This window comes from Scylla paramamosain, chromosome 25 (genome assembly GCF_035594125.1).
Source record: "Scylla paramamosain isolate STU-SP2022 chromosome 25, ASM3559412v1, whole genome shotgun sequence".
NCBI lineage: Eukaryota > Metazoa > Arthropoda > Malacostraca > Decapoda > Portunidae > Scylla > Scylla paramamosain.
Window position 1 is genome coordinate 7,042,581 of NC_087175.1, and position 16,377 is coordinate 7,058,957.

At 38.9% G+C, this 16,377-nt stretch overlaps 1 protein-coding gene across 5 annotated transcripts in view; it reads right to left on the reverse strand.

Annotated features, from left to right (window-relative positions):
- The window catches only part of LOC135113190 (intermembrane lipid transfer protein VPS13D-like), a 475,970-nt gene that overhangs the window by 15,610 nt on the left and 443,983 nt on the right, over positions 1 to 16,377 (reverse strand). For all 5 annotated transcript variants that reach the window (XM_064028315.1, XM_064028317.1, XM_064028314.1 and 2 more), the window contains 4 exons: positions 11,468 to 11,667; positions 10,558 to 10,670; positions 9,304 to 9,441; positions 1,197 to 1,328 (listed from right to left, as the gene is read on the reverse strand). In XM_064028315.1, coding sequence (XP_063884385.1) covers positions 1,197 to 1,328; positions 9,304 to 9,441; positions 10,558 to 10,670; positions 11,468 to 11,667 — 583 coding nt within the window. The remainder of the gene's footprint in view (positions 1 to 1,196; positions 1,329 to 9,303; positions 9,442 to 10,557; positions 10,671 to 11,467; positions 11,668 to 16,377) is intronic.

Below are 16,377 nucleotides of genomic sequence, written 5' to 3' on the forward strand. Positions count from 1 at the left end.
CTCTACTGGTGATCTTCTGGCTTTCCTTACTGAGTCTTGGTCATCCTCTTTTAGAGATTCTGGTGAAACTTTTGCTGTTGCCTTGGACATATCAAAGGCTTTTGATAGAGTCTGGCACAAAGCTTTGATTTCCAAACTACCCTCCTACGGCTTCTATCCTTCTCTCTGTAACTTCATCTCAAGTTTCCTTTCTGACCGTTCTATTGCTGCTGTGGTAGACGGTCACTGTTCTTCTCCTGAATCTATTAACAGTGGTGTTCCTCAGGGTTCTGTCCTATCACCCACTCTCTTCTTATTATTCATTAATGATCTTCTAAACCAAACTTCTTGTCCTATCCACTCCTACGCTGATGATACCACCCTACACTTTTCCACATCTTTTCATAGACGTCCAACCCTTCAGGAGGTAAACATTTCACGCAGGGAAGCCTACACTTCAATCCACAACAGCAACAATCTAACTCTCCAACCTCCACCCAATGTTTAACTAAATGGTTTTCCTTAGCAGGTGGGCTGATAGACAGTTCAACACAGCACCCTCTAGCTTATTAAGTTCTTAATAATGGGAAAACTAGCTCAAGCAGCCATCATCGAGACTAAATTGTGGAGTGTGCTCAACAATTCATGCATTTAAAATTTTCCACAAGTTTTAAATTCCTCCTTTTGTACACAATTTTGTACACATTTATGAGCCTTTGGAGAACATTCTTGCTTCTTTGCAAGTGGTACTATATAATCTGTGAAATAAAACTGTATTAAATATTATCAAATATCATTTACATAGTTTTCAATACAATATCCCTAACTTAACCATTTATCTCTCTCATCAGATAATTTGTGAACACTCATGAGGATATCACACATCCCAGCTTCAAGATACATACCTTTGCATCTTTATAAAAACTTTTCATCCCCTTTGATAAATTCCCACTTATACCATACACCTTTAATACATTTTCCATTATCATCCATTTAAATATGCCATATATTTTCTACAAATAAAAACAAAGATTTTCATTAGTAAAGGTGTGTGTTCCTTATTGCCAGGTCAAAGACTTTTGAAAGCAGTTTATATTCCTTATTATGGAATAACATCTAAGAATGTTCATCTCTATTTAGGAGCACTGCTAATTTGAAATAGGATCAAGTACTTCTGAAGGCCATATTTTCCTGTTTACTATCATTAGTGGCAGTACCTGTAGGGCACATTCAACACTGGAGTTGGAGGGAGGGCTGGGTCACTCTGGCTGAACACTCGCACTTGCTGACTGGATATCAACACCTTCATGTCTCCTTCACCTTCACGCAGCACATCATACCCAAGGAAGCTAAAAAGAAATAATCCCAATTGAGCAGCTTTCCACCAATTTATCACCATACATATTGGGACATCCCCTACTAATGGATTAGCTGAGACAAAGCACAATAAACACACACACACACAAACCTTTGATAAGGTGCCCCCACAAAAGACACTTGTGGAAACTGGAAAATATCAGAGGTTTAAAAGGAACACTTCTGAAATGGATAACCACTTTTCTGATGGACAGAGAAATGACAACAGTGATCAGAGACAGAAAATTCTATTGGAGAAAGGTAACTAGTGGAGTTCCACAGGGATCAGTCTTGGCATCAATGATGTTTGCAATCCATGTGAATGATGTGATGGCAGGAGTGACTAGTTATATGAGTCTGTTTTCTGATGATGCAAAGCTAATGAGAAAGGTGGAAAGGAAGGAGGATTGTGCCACTTTCCAAGAAGATCTGAATGCAATTTGGGAGTGGAGTCAAAAATGGAAAATGGAATTTAACACAAAAAAATGTGGAGTACTAAAGTTTGGACAAAGTAGTAAAAGACCTAAGTACTGTTACACAATGGGAAAAAAAGTTCACTGGAGTACAGAGTGAGGAGAAAGGCCTTGGAGTCACCATTACTGACAAGCTGTCACCGGTGAAATATATCAGCAGGATAACAAGTAAGACCTACAATTTTCTGAGAAATGTAAAAACTGCTTTTAACTATCTGGATGAGAATATGATGAGGAAATTGAATGTGACCATGATGAGAAAACATTTGGAATATGCTGTAGTGTTATGGTCTCCAAGTACTAAGAGAGACAAGGGGAAATTGGAATGAATACAGATAACTGCAAGAAAAATGCCTCCAACCCTATACAATATGTCATATGAGGAGAGATTGAAGAAATTAAATCTCTTCATTTTGGAAGAGAGAAGAGAGAGATCTGATTACTATGTACAGAATCATTTCAAGAACTGAGAAATTGGACTGTAAGAACCTGGTGGTGTCAGATTACAGAAGTGCAAGAGGACATGACCTGAAGGTGAAGAAGGGAGTGTGCAGAAGGGATATAAAAAAGAACAGATTTCCACAATGAACTGTTGGAGTTAGAATGATTTGGAATGAGGCATAGTGAATGCCAGGACAATACATGGTTTTAAAGAGCGATTGGGTAATAGTAAATATCGAGATGGGACAGCATGAGTGTAGACTCCTCTTGTAAACCACAACTAGGTAAACACACACACACACACAAACACACTATAACTTTAGACACACAGAGTACAAGAAGAGACATCAAGAGACTGAGACAGAGTACTGTAGAAGAGACATCAAGAAGAATAGTTTTCCTCACAGAAGCGTGAACAAATGGAATGAACTCAGTGAAGATGCTGTCAATGCTGTAACTGTCCATGCTTTTAAGACCAAGCTGGATAGATATAGAGACGGGATACTATGAGATTACTCTCTTCCCGTAAACCACAACTAGGTAAATACACACAGACACACACACACACACACACACATAACAACTCTGGATTAGAAGAGAAATGAATGAGGAAGAAAGGAAGAAACTTAATGAATTGAGAAGTGAAGCAAAAAAAAGGAACGAAGTGAGAACACAAGAGGAAAAGGAACTTTTTTTCTGGAGTAATGGACCTAAGGTTGAGGGAGTGGTACATGTGAAGAGTGAGAGGTGCAGAGGCACAGCTGTAAGAGAGGGAGGGACATGGACAGTGGCATACACTAATGTGGATGATTTAGTTTCAATGATGGATGAAGTGAATGAATTTATAAAAGAAAATGAACCAGACATCATGACAAATTTAGGAGGGGGAAAGTACAATATGTGGATAAGAAACAGATGTGGAAAAGGAGGAGGTGGAGTGATGATACTTGTTAAAAAGGGTATCAGGGTGGAGAGTGGAAAAGGCAGAAGGTTTGGTGGAAGGCCTAAACTTACAACTAATAAATGGAAGAGGATTACAATATGTCACAGTGGTGTATGTCCCACCAAAAACAAAGACCTGGAATAGACAGGAGCATGAACAGTTGCTGGGTGAGACAAAAGAATGGTTTGTAAAGAAAATTAAAGAAAACAACAAAATTGTTATAATGGGAGATTTTAATTCACCCTCTTCCCTTTTACAGAGATCTCCATTCTTGGAGACTTCAATGTTCACCACCAGCTTTGGCTTTCCTCTCCCTTCACTGACCATCCTGGTGAACTAGCCTACAACTTTGCTATCCTCCATGACCTAGAGCAATTGGTGCAACACCCTACTCGTATTCCTGACTGTCTTGGAGATACGCCCAACATTCTTGACCTTTTCCTGACCTCTAATCCTTCTGCTTATGCTGTCACCCTTTCTTCTCCGTTGGGCTCCTCCGATCACAATCTCATATCTTTATCTTGTCCTATCACTCCAATCCCTCCTCAGGATCCCCCTAAGCGAAGGTGCCTCTGGCGTTTTGCCTCTGCTAGTTGGGGGGACCTGAGGAGGTATTTTGCCGATTTTCCTTGGAATGACTACTGCTTCCGTGTCAGAGACCCATCTTTGTGTGCTGAGCGCATAACAGAGGTGATAGTGTCTGGCATGGAGGCGTACATTCCTCACTCTTTTTCTCGTCCTAAACCTTCTAAACCTTGGTTTAACACAGCTTGTTCTCATGCTATACATGATAGAGAGGTGGCCCACAAAAGGTACTTAAGCCTTCCATCACCAGAATCTCATGCACTTTATATTTCTGCTTATGGACCTGATGGGGTCCCTCCTATTGTTCTCCGAAACTGTGCCTCCGTGCTTCCACCTTGCCTAGTCAAACTCTTTCAGCTCTGTTTGTCAACATCTACCTTTCCTTCTTGCTGGAAGTTTGCCTATATTCAACCTGTTCCTAAAAAGGGTGACCGCTCTAATCCCTCAAACTACTGTCCTATTGCTTTAATTTCCTGCTTATCTAAAGTTTTTGAATCTATCCTCAACAGGAAGATTCTTAAACATCTATCACTTCACAACCTTCTATCTGATCGCCAGTATGGGTTCCGTCACGGCCGCTCTACTGGTGATCTTCTGGCTTTCCTTACTGAGTCTTGGTCATCCTCTTTTAGAGACTTTGGTGAAACTTTTGCTGTTGCCTTGGACATATCAAAAGCCTTTGATAGAGTCTGGCACAAAGCTTTGATTTCCAAACTACCCTCCTACGGTTTCTATCCTTCTCTCTGTAACTTCATCTCAAGTTTCCTTTTTGATCGTTCTATTGCTGCTGTGGTAGACGGTCACTGTTCTTTTCCTAAATCTATTAACAGTGGTGTTCCTCAGGGTTCTGTCCTGTCACCCACTCTCTTATTATTCATTAATGATCTTCTAAACCAAACTTCTTGTCCTATCCACTCCTATGCTGATGATACCACCCTGCACTTTTCCACATCTTTTCATAGACGTCCAACCCTTCAGGAGGTAAACATATCACGCAGGGAAGCCACAGAATGCCTGACTTCTGATCCTTCTAAAATTTCTGATTGGGGCAGAGCAAACTTGGTATTGTTCAATGCCTCAAAAACTCAATTCCTCCATCTATCAACTCGACACAACCTTCCAGACAACTATCCCCTCTTCTTCAATGGCACTCAACTGTCCCCCTCTTCTACACTGAACATCCTCGGTCTGTCCTTTACTTATAATCTGAACTGGAAACTTCACATCTCATCTCTAGCTAAAACAGCTTCTATGAAGTTAGGTGTTCTGAGATGTCTCCGCCAGTTTTTCTCACCCCCCCAGCTGCTAACTCTGTACAAGGGCCTTATCCGTCCATGTATGGAGTATACTTCACATGTCTGGGGGAGTTCCACTCATACTGCTCTTCTAGACAGGGTGGAATCAAAAGCTTTTCGTCTCATCAACTCCTCTCCTCTAACTGACTGTCTTCAGCCCCTCTCTCACCACCACAATGTTGCATATCTAGCTGTCTTCTACTGCTATTTTCATGCCAACTGCTCTTCTGATCTTGCTAACTGCATGCCTCCCCTCCTTCCGCGGCCTCACTGCACAAGACTTTCTTCTTTCTCTCACCCCTATTCTGTCCACCTCTCTAACGCAAGAGTTAACCAGTATTCTCAATCATTCATCCCTTTCTCTGGTAAACTCTGGAACTCCCTGCCTGCTTCTGTATTTCCACCTTCCTATGACTTGAATTCCTTTAAGAGGGAGGTTTCAAGACACTTATCCACCAATTTTTGACCACTGCTTTGACCCTTTTACGGGACTGGCATTTCAGTGGGCATTTTTTTTATTAGATTTTTGTTGCCCTTGGCCAGTATCCTTCCTACATAAAAAAAAAAAAAAAAAATTGTAAAGAGATAAATTGGGAGGAGTGGAACACAAGAGGAGGAGAAGACTCATGGGGAGATAAGGTTCTGAAACTGGCAATGAACAATATTATGACACAGTGGGTTGAAGAAAACACTAAATACAGAGGAGAGGAGCCATCAAGACTTGATTTGGTATTATCAAAAGAAACAGATATTATAGAAGACATGAACTATAGTAGTCCACTAGGAAAAAGTGACCATGTCATGATAAGGTTTTGTATTAAAGAAAAAAGAGAGGAAAGTAGATGTGAAGATTGTAAAAGTGAAAGATTTAATTATGGTAAGTCAAGTTTTGAACAAATGAGGAGATACTTTGGTGAAGCGGACTGGAGTACACTTATCACAGCAAGTAATGTGCAAAAGAAGTGGGAAGCTTTCATCAATATTTATGAAGAGGGAGTGAAAAGATATGTACCAAAAGTAGAGACAAAGAGAAGATATAACAATGACTGGTATAAAAGAAGATGTGAAATAGCTAGGGAGGAGAGGGAAACGGCATGGGATACATGGCGGAGGAAAAATATGCAGGAGCTATGGCAAAACTACACAACAACAAGAAATGAATATGTAAGGGTTATTAGAGAAGAAAGGAAAAATTAAGAGAAAGATGTTATGCACAAATGCAAGGAGGAAACAAAACTATTCTTCAGATATGTGAACAGCAAAATGAAAAATAGAGAAGGAATAAGCAGATTGAAGGTGAATGGTCAAATGTGTGAGGATCCCGGTGAATTGGCAGATATAATGAACAGGAGTTTTCAATCAGTATTCACAAAAGAGAAAACATTTGTGTGGGAGAATGAGATGAGTGAGGAAATGGGTCTGGAGGAAATCCAAGTGACTGAAGAGGATGTCCAGAAACAGATGGAGGGACTAGACATTAGGAAGGCCCCTGGACCTGATGGAGTGTCAGGATGGATACTAAAAGAGTGCAATCAGCAGTTGACATGGGTAATACATAGTATTATTGAAAGCTCCCTAATTGAAAGCAGAGTCCCAATTGAATGGAAGAGAGCCAACATAGTGCCAATCTACAAAGGTGGTAGTAAAGAGGAGCCCTTAAACTATAGACCTGTGTCTCTAACAAGTGTGGTGTGCAAAATGTGTGAAAGATTGGTGAAGGATAAAATGGATGCATTACCTAGAAGGAAATGAAGTGATAATAAAGCAACAATTTGGATTTAGGAGAGAGAGATCGTGTGTTACAAACTTACTGAGTTTTTATTCTAGAGTGGTGGATATAATGCAAGAAAGAGATGGATGGGCTGATTGTGTTTATTTAGACCTGAAGAAGGCCTTTGATAAAGTGCCACACAGGAAATTGTTGTGGAAGTTGAAGCATAATGGTTGGCTAAGGGGGTGGCCTGCTGAGATGGATGGAAAATTTCTTGACAAACAGAGAAATGAGAACGGTGGTAAAAGATCAAAAGGGAAGTCATAAGTGGAGTATCCCAAGGCTCAGTACTTGCACCAATCATGTTTGCAGTCTATATAAATGATATGATGGAGAGTGTGAACAGCTACATGAGCCTTTTTGTGGATGATGCAAAGTTGCTGAAGAAAGTTGAGAGTGCAGAGGACTGTGGAACGTTACAAGAAGACCTGAACAAGATATCAGAGTGGCGTTCTAGATGGGAAATGGAATTTAATCTAAAAAAGTGTAAAGTAATAGAATTTGGAAAAAGTACAAGAAGAGTAAAAGGAAATTATGTGTTGAATGGTGTAAGGTTGAGTGGAACAGAAGAGGAAAAGGTTCTCGGTTTACAGTGACTGGGAACCTCACCCCGGAGAGACACATTAGCAAAATTACAGAAGAAACCTATAACTTGTTGAGAAGAATAAGGCAGGTCTTTGCATATATGGATGAAGAGATGGTCAGAAAGATGATCGTGTCCCTGATAAGACCTAGACTAGAATATGCAGCAGTAGTGTGGTTACCATACAAGAAAAAGGATATAAAGAAGTTGGAGAGAGTTCAGAGAGCAGCTACGAAGATGGTACCAAGTATCAGGGAACTTGTCTTATGAAGAGAGACTGGAAAGGCTACATCTACCAATGTTGGAAAAGAGGAGAGAAAGGCAAGACTTGATTGTGATATATAAAGCATATGAGGGAGTAGAGGAGGTTGACCGGAGTGACTTAATGGTCAGGGACACGCGGGACACTAGAAGGCGTGGAAAGAGGCTGAAGAGGAGTGCTTGTAGAAGAGACATCAAAAAGTATGGTTTCCCATATAGAAGTATTGATGTATGGAACAGTCTGAATGAGGAGATAGTAAATGCAGAAAGTATACATGGATTCAAGGCTAAGTTGGATATTAAAAGATATGGAGATGGAACAGAACAAGCATAGCTCTTTTCCCATAAAGCACAACTAGGTAAATATAACTAGGTAACTAGGTAAATACACACACACACACAACAACAATGATATGGAGAGAGAGAGAGAGAGAGAGAGAGAGAGAGAGAGAGAGAGAGAGAGAGAGAGAGAGAGAGAGAGAGAGAGAGAGAGAGAGAGAGAGAGAGAGAGAGAGAGAGAGAGAGAGAGAGAGAGAGAGAGAGAAGGTGGAAGGGATGTGAATGGTCACACCTATACCTATTAGAATATGCAGCAGTAGTGTGGGCTCCACATAGAAAAAAAGATATATGAAACTGGAAAGAATACAGAGGATAGTGACAAAGATGGTACCAGAATTGAAAGACTTAAGCTGTGAAGAAAGACTTGAAGAGATGGGATTACTAACACTACAAGAGAGAAGAGAAAGAGGAGACCTGATAACAATGTACAAATCAGTAAACAATATAGAAACAATAGACAGAAATTACTTGGTACCACAGATGGAGGAGGGGGAGAGACAGACAAGGGGGCATGTGAAGATAATAAAGAAGAGTGGATGTTCAAGTAGCATCAAGAAATGCAGCTTCCTGTATTGAAATATTGAAATCTGGAATGAATTGAAGGAAGGGGTGGTTGTGACAAACAGTGTACACATGTTCAAAGAGAAATTGGATAAATATGATTATGGAGACAGGACAAAATGAGATTTGACTCATGCCCTGTACAATACAACTAGGTAAATACACACACACAAAATAGTTATGTGTGAGGTGAGACTGGAATCACCAAATATGCATACATGAGATGAGAGAAGGTGACATAAAAGAAATTTAAAATTAGATGCTTGAAATAGTTTCCCTTATGGATCAACTGCTATACAGAATGGTACATAAACAGAATGGAAAATGAGAACATGCAATCCAAATATAAGTAAAATAGGATAATATTAAATATGGGAATAAGACAAATTGGGTTTCTATTCTATCTTGCTATGAGACATTTTATGATATTTAAGCAAAACTATTCAGCATTCTGAATTAGAATTAAAAGCAAATTAGCAATTTTGCTAATTCTTTCTCTAATTCTGAATAACTTACAAACTCTTAAAACAGAACTTCTCTGATTAAGCACTTCTAACCTCAACTATACATTTGAGACAACACCTTCAGTCAAACTTTTTCATTAAAAATTCAGCTACATAAAAAGAATGAAAAGCTAAGCTGAAAAAAAAAAATGCATCACACATGAAAGAATGACAGATGTGTATAAACAATTTCTTATGGCTATAAAGACTCACATTTCATTTTCATTGTGCTCAAAGGAGAGAAGCAGCTCTTGTCCCTCTGCTTGGTTTACGTTGTATCTTGGAATCAAACCATTCAGGCCAACCACCAGCCTGGGTTTCCGGATTCGATTTGGCATCTTCTGCAGAGGGCTGAATAAAAGGAAGACAGCATTCAAGTTTTTTTAAGTAGAATTACAGTATTACTGAATTAATTTTCTCATTCTGACTTAATACCTAATTCCTTTGTGAATACCTTTAAAAGAATAATCAAAACAAATGTCCATTCTATCTGTGTATGTGCACTTCAGGTTAATGAAGTGGGCAAGGATCTACTTAACTCTCACCAGGATTAACTATAATTGACTAAAGGTAAACAACATCTGCTATCTATTATATATTGTATTTCATATAGCTGTCAATGTTTCATGTATAATTTATTTATTTTTAAGCAGTTAAAGTATGAAAATGCAAGTTAAAAGGGGAAACTTGGGCCTTGCCAAAAACTAATGAATAATTTTCCCATTTATAATACATACAATTTGTGTTTAATGCATTTCCCTTTTTGTGCACATTTGGCAAGACTAATTAAATTACCAAAAATGAGGGACTGGGATAATATCCCTTGTTGGTTTCAATATCTTGAGGAACATGTGTTTAACTTGAAATTGTTATCTTTTCCCTCCAGGTGAGAGAGAAAGGATGATGATGATGATGATGATGATGATGATGATGATGATGATGATGATGATGATGAGCAGGAGGAGGAGGAGGAATTGTGGAGAGAGAGAGAGAGAGAGAGAGAGAGAGAGAGAGAGAGAGAGAGAGAGAGAGAGAGAGAGAGAGAGAGAGAGAGAGAGAGAGAGAGAGAGAGAGAGAGAGAGAGAGAGAAAATAAATATTGACCAGAGGCTAATACTAATACTAATAACTTCTTTCTCTCTTCACACTCTCATCCCATTTATGTTGCAGTACTTGTGAAAACTGTGTTACATCCAGTCTGGTTGTATACTGATGTGCTATACAAGTTATAAAAATAACACATTTCTTTAAGTCCTGGCATATTCTGCAAAGATTTTCCTAACCATAACTTTTCCATATTGCATTTTGTATTGACTGCTCCAAGTATGGACTCAACAGCCATGGTAATTTTCAAGAACTTTATACCCATGGTTGGAGAGGGATAGTGTATATGCATTTTAAAATTTGTTTAACCCTTGGCTACAAAGAATAGTAGGTAAAAAAAACAAAAAAATAAATCCAGCCTTACTTTTTGCTTGAATCCCGCACAGCAAGAGAAGTGCTGCTTGCTAAGTCCAATAAGCCAATGGCTGGCTTGGTGACAGTGCCCACCATTCCTTTAGCAAATCCTGAGATGAACCCCTGCAAAAAATTAAGGAAGAGATGTAAGACTGTCACATATATGTATTCAAGTTGTATCACCAAGTACAGGTGAGTCTCATAGAGTAACTTGCGGTGACTAATGCATCAAATACCCTAATATTTAATGAAAACTATACTGTTTGACTACAAAATTTTCACCTTTATTTGTTTCCCATTATATAAACAAAATCCTGGAATGAATAAAATGAGCAGTAGTTACAGGTACCAACTAAAAATATTTGTGATTAACTGCATGGAGAACAACCAAGGACGAGGTAATGACTACAGTAGGTGTAGCTAGTAAGTCAGCAACATCTCATGTGTTTGATTAGAATTGAAAATTGTCCACCAGACACCAATGACTAAAAATCATGAATAGGATTTAGTAAATACCATGGATGTATAATCTAGCAAAAAAAAAAAAAAAAAAAAAAAAAAAAAATAAATAAATAAATAAATAAATAAAAAAAAAAAAAAAAAAAAAAAAAAAATATATATATATATATATATATATATATATATATATATATATATATATATATATATATATATATATATAAATAAATAAATAAATAAATAATAAATAAAATAAATAAATAAATAAATACAAAAAATCAATAAAAAAAATAAAAAACAAATAAATAAATAAAATAAATAAATCAAGATAAATAAATAAATAAATAAATAAATAAATAAATAAATAAATAAAAATAAATAAATAAATAAAATAAAATAAAATAAAATAAAATAAATAAAATAAAATAAAGTAAAGTAAAGAAACAAAAGGAAGCACTAACAGGCAGGCCCTCCTGTGTGGCACCAGTGTAGGTCTGAGACACAATGCTTGTCAGGCCACCATACAGTCCCAGGCCAAGTCCTTTCAGCCCTGCCATTATATGGTCAGTACTGTGAGCTGTCTGCATCAACCGTAGCTTCTGACGGTGTTCCTCATGCTTGTCATCCATTGTCACATGACCCACTGCATCTGATAGGGAACCTAAGAAGAGGGCAAAGATGAGTTCTGGATAAAGTAAGACACTTGCATTTGCTGGATCCAAAGAAATGTCATTTCCCATTCAACTCAAAATGACCACTCACAGTCCTACACTAGCTTTCATCACACACTTGTAAGCCAGAGATATGCATCTGTTTTGTGTATCTGATAATAATAACTGATAATGGAAATTAAGTAATGGAGAATGCTGACAATGTAGCTGGCACAGTTAATGGGCCTGACTCTGTCATTTATAGTAGAGGAATTTGGGTGGAGGGAGCAGATGCATCATTACACAGTGGGGTGGGGCAGGGCAGAGCAAGTAAAGCTTCAGCACTAACACTTATTTCACCCTCACATCCATCAAATAAAGACTGTGACTAAAGAAACTGCATTAGTTCACTCATATTCAATCTCCTCATATCCTACAATGACTGCATGACTGTATCACCTGTATTACCAAAGAACCCACCATATGAAATGAATCTGAGATTACTAAAAATCTTTGTTATAGTCACTATCAAATAAAGTGAATTTTTTAAGGTAACAACCTTAATTAATTCCTTATATTGAGATTTCACATATATACACATATTATGCATGTATAGTTGGGTACACAACAGTGAGCATTTGTTCCAATGTAGCATTCATTATGGCAAATGACTATTATGGTGACTGAAGAACCTATAAGAAAAATTAATTGGCTCCAGGGAACCAGAAAATAATATAAAAAAAATTCCCCCCCCCCAAAAAAAAAGCACAATTGTACTACTGCTTTTGAGTTAAGGCAACAAATATATATAATACCCTCCTGAGTTTCATGCCTAGTCCTAAATTTTTGCCACCCCGAGTTAGCACATTATCACCCCAAGTCTCATGCTGCTTTGACAAATATAAGTCACATTTACCTACTGTCTGCATCACATGTATACATACAGTAAACCCCAATAAGCTCTCTCTCTCTCTCTCTCTCTCTCTCTCTCTCTCTCTCTCTCTCTCTCTCTCTCTCTGTGAAAGTAACAACAATCATAAGGATTGCTAAAAAGAATGAGACTAACTGAGAATGAAAATGGAATTACAAGTGTGAAATAGTGAGAAAGGATGAAGTGAAAATGACATAATGAAGAGGAGAGAGAGAGCAAGGTATCACCCCCTAGTCCCTTATCTCTGATGGATAATGGGGAGGGGAGGTGACAGGGAGGGAGGTTTGAGACAAGACAAAAGAAGGGAGAGGGAAGGAAGAAACAGAGGAAGGGACAAGCAGAAGATAGGTGAGTAGAGAGTTAGTTCTGCACAGTTTTGGTATGTTGTTCCAATTAAATTTTATATTACATGTATATAAACGTTCAGTGAGGTCACGGCTGGGTTTAATGATAAGTTCACAGCACCCCCTGAACAGTGCTTTAGACCTCACTGCGAGTAATTATCCTTTCAGCAGGTGTCTACTGCCTCCTCCTTGTAACTACTGCTTCCGTGTCAGAGACCCGTCTTTGTGTGCTGAACGTATAACAGAGGTGATAGTGTCTGGCATGGAGGCGTACATTCCTCACTCCTTTTCTCGACCTAAACCTTCTAAACCTTGGTTTAACACAGCTTGTTTTCTTGCTATACATGATAGAGAGGTGGCCCACAAAAGGTACTTAAGCCTTCCATCACCAGAATCTCATGCACTTTATATTTCTGCCCGGAACCATGCCAAGTCTGTTCTCCAACTAGCCAAAAACTCCTTCATTAACAGAAAATGTCAAAACCTTTCAAGATCTAATCTCGCCTCGTGATTTCTGGCATCTAGCCAAAAATATCTCCAATAACTTTGCTTCTTCTTCTTTCCCCCCTCTATTTCAAGCAGATGGCACCACTGCTATCTGCTATCACATCTATTTCTAAAGCTGAACTCTTCGCTCAAACCTTTGCTAAAAACCCTACCTTGGACGATTCTGGGCTTGTTCCTCCCTCTCCTCCAACCTCTGACTACTTCATGCCACGTATTAAAATTCTTCGCAATGATGTTTTCCATGCCCTCGCTGGCCTAAACCCTCGGAAGGCTTATGGACCTGATGGGGTTCCTCCTATTGTTCTCCGAAACTGTGCCTCCGTGCTTGCACCTTGCCTAGTCAAACTCTTTCAGCTCTGTCTGTCAACATCTACCTTTCCTTCTTGCTGGAAGTTTGCCTACATTCAACCTGTTCCTAAAAAGGGTGACCGTTCTAATCCCTCAAACTACCGTCCTATTGCTTTAATTTCCTGCCTATCTAAAGTTTTTGAATCTATCCTCAACAGGAAGATTCTTAAACATCTATCACTTTACAACCTTCTATCTGATCGCCAGTATGGTGATCTTCTGGCTTTCCTTACTGAGTCTTGGTCATCCTCTTTTAGAGATTTTGGTGAAACTTTTGCTTTGCCTTGGACATATCAAAAGCTTTTGATAGAGTCTGGCACAAAGCTTTGATTTCCAAACTACCCTCCTACGGTTTCTATTCTTCTCTCTGTAACTTCATCTCAAGTTTCCTTTCTGACTGTTCTATTGCTGCTGTGGTAGACGGTCACTGTTCTTCTCCTAAATCTATTAACAGTGGTGTTCCTCAGGGTTCTGTCCTGTCACCCACTCTCTTCTTATTATTCATTAATGATCTTCTAAACCAAACTTCTTGTCCTATCCACTCCTATGCTGATGATACCACCCTGCACTTTTCCACATCTTTTCATGGACGTCCAACCCTTCAGGAGGTAAACATATCACGCAGGGAAGCCACAGAACGCTTGACTTCTGATCTTTCTAAAATTTCTGATTGGGGCAGAGCAAATTTGGTATTGTTCAATGCCTCAAAAACTCAATTTGTCCATCTGTCAACTCGACACAACCTTCCAGACAACTATCCCCTCTTCTTCAATGACACTCAACTGTCCCCCTCTTCTACACTGAACATCCTCGGTCTGTCTTTTACTTATAATCTTAACTGGAAACCTCACATCTCATCTCTAGCTAAAACAGCTTCTATGAAGTAAGGCATTCTGAGACGTCTCCGCCAGTTTTTCTCACTCCCCCACCTGCTAACTCTGTACAAGGGCCTTATCCGTCCATGTATGGAGTATGCTTCACATGTCTGGGGGGGTTCCACTCATACTGCTCTACTAGACAGGGTGGAATCAAAAGCTTTTCATCTCATCGACTCCTCTCCTCTAACTGACTGTCTTCAGCCTCTCTCTCACTGCCGCAATGTTGCATATCTAGCTGTCTTTTACCGCTATTTTCATGCTAACTGCTCTTCTGATCTTGCTAACTGCATGCCTCCCCTCCTTCCGCGGCCTCGCTGCACAAGACTTTCTCCTTTCTCTCACCCCTATTCTGTCCACCTCTCTAATGCAAGAGTTAACCAGTATTCTCAATCATTCATCCCTTTCTCTGGTAAACTCTGGAACTCCCTGCCTGCTTCTGTATTTTCACCTTCCTATGACTTGAATTCCTTCAAGAGGGAGGTTTCAAGACACTTATTCATCAATTTTTTACCACTGCTTTGACCCTTTTATGGGACTGGCATTTCAGTGGGCATATTTTTTTATTGGATTTTTGTTGCCCTTGGCCAGTGTCCTTCCTACATAAAAAGAAAAAAAAAAATATTAAAATTTCAGTGCTCACATGAATGGTAAGTTCGTCTTGCTAGTTTTGGTTTGTTATTCTACTTAAATTTTATTAAAATATCAGTGTGTTATTGCAATTGTACGTTATATTGACCATGCATTGTTGCATACCCTACTGTACATAGATAGGTAGACAGATATTTCTTTTATGCAAACAAGGTTAAAAGTAACACCTATCTCAGCACTGTTTAACTTCTGCTGAATCTTTTCTATTTGTCTAATAGTTTCTGTTTTAGCAGGTGATAGGGCTCTGAGGAGCTGGCTTGCCTTGTAATATATTATGAGAGAGATGGTACCATTCGGGTTTTTAGGCTTGACATTTTGGTGAACGATTGTTTTCAACAGCATTGTTGACATTGCTGTTCTTGTAGCCATTGTTTCTGAGTACTTGAGTAAGATGTTCAAGTTCTTATAGGCATCCTTCCAGGAAGAGCAGTGTGAGAGGACACAGTGGATGTAAGGATTTATGGCTGAATGAAGGTATCACTGTGGGCATTCACTTACCATTTATGCATTCTCCTTGCTTTGTTGTTTTTATGTATATGGTAGTAGTAGGCTGTCCTTCTCTCGCCTCTTTGTACGTGATGTGTTAGTCACTGCCATGAATTCAAGATTCACTACTGCCTTATACATAAAAAAACAATAAATCAAGGACAATGCTTAAATGGTAACAGTAAATGCCCACACCCACCACCTTCTCTGTAAGGACACTCATGAAGGAGTCAAACGTCTTACTTGAGTACTCATAAACAATGGCTACAAGAATAGAGACACCAGCAATGCTATTAAAAGCATACTGAACAAACATTACACCACCAAACACCATAGTAACCTCAGTTGTCTGCAGCTCGAGAAAGGAAGCACCATAGTATATAAAGAACAAGATCCATGATGTCTCAAGTTACTAGAGGCACTATATAAAACTGAAATACCACAAGGAATGAACTCACAAATGAGAGAGCAGCAAACCCTCCCAACACAGAAATGGAAGAATTTGAACACCACTGCCCACTGGTGGTTAACCGACTCACACCCAGCACAACCAATCACACATGAGCTTCCAAGTATAAG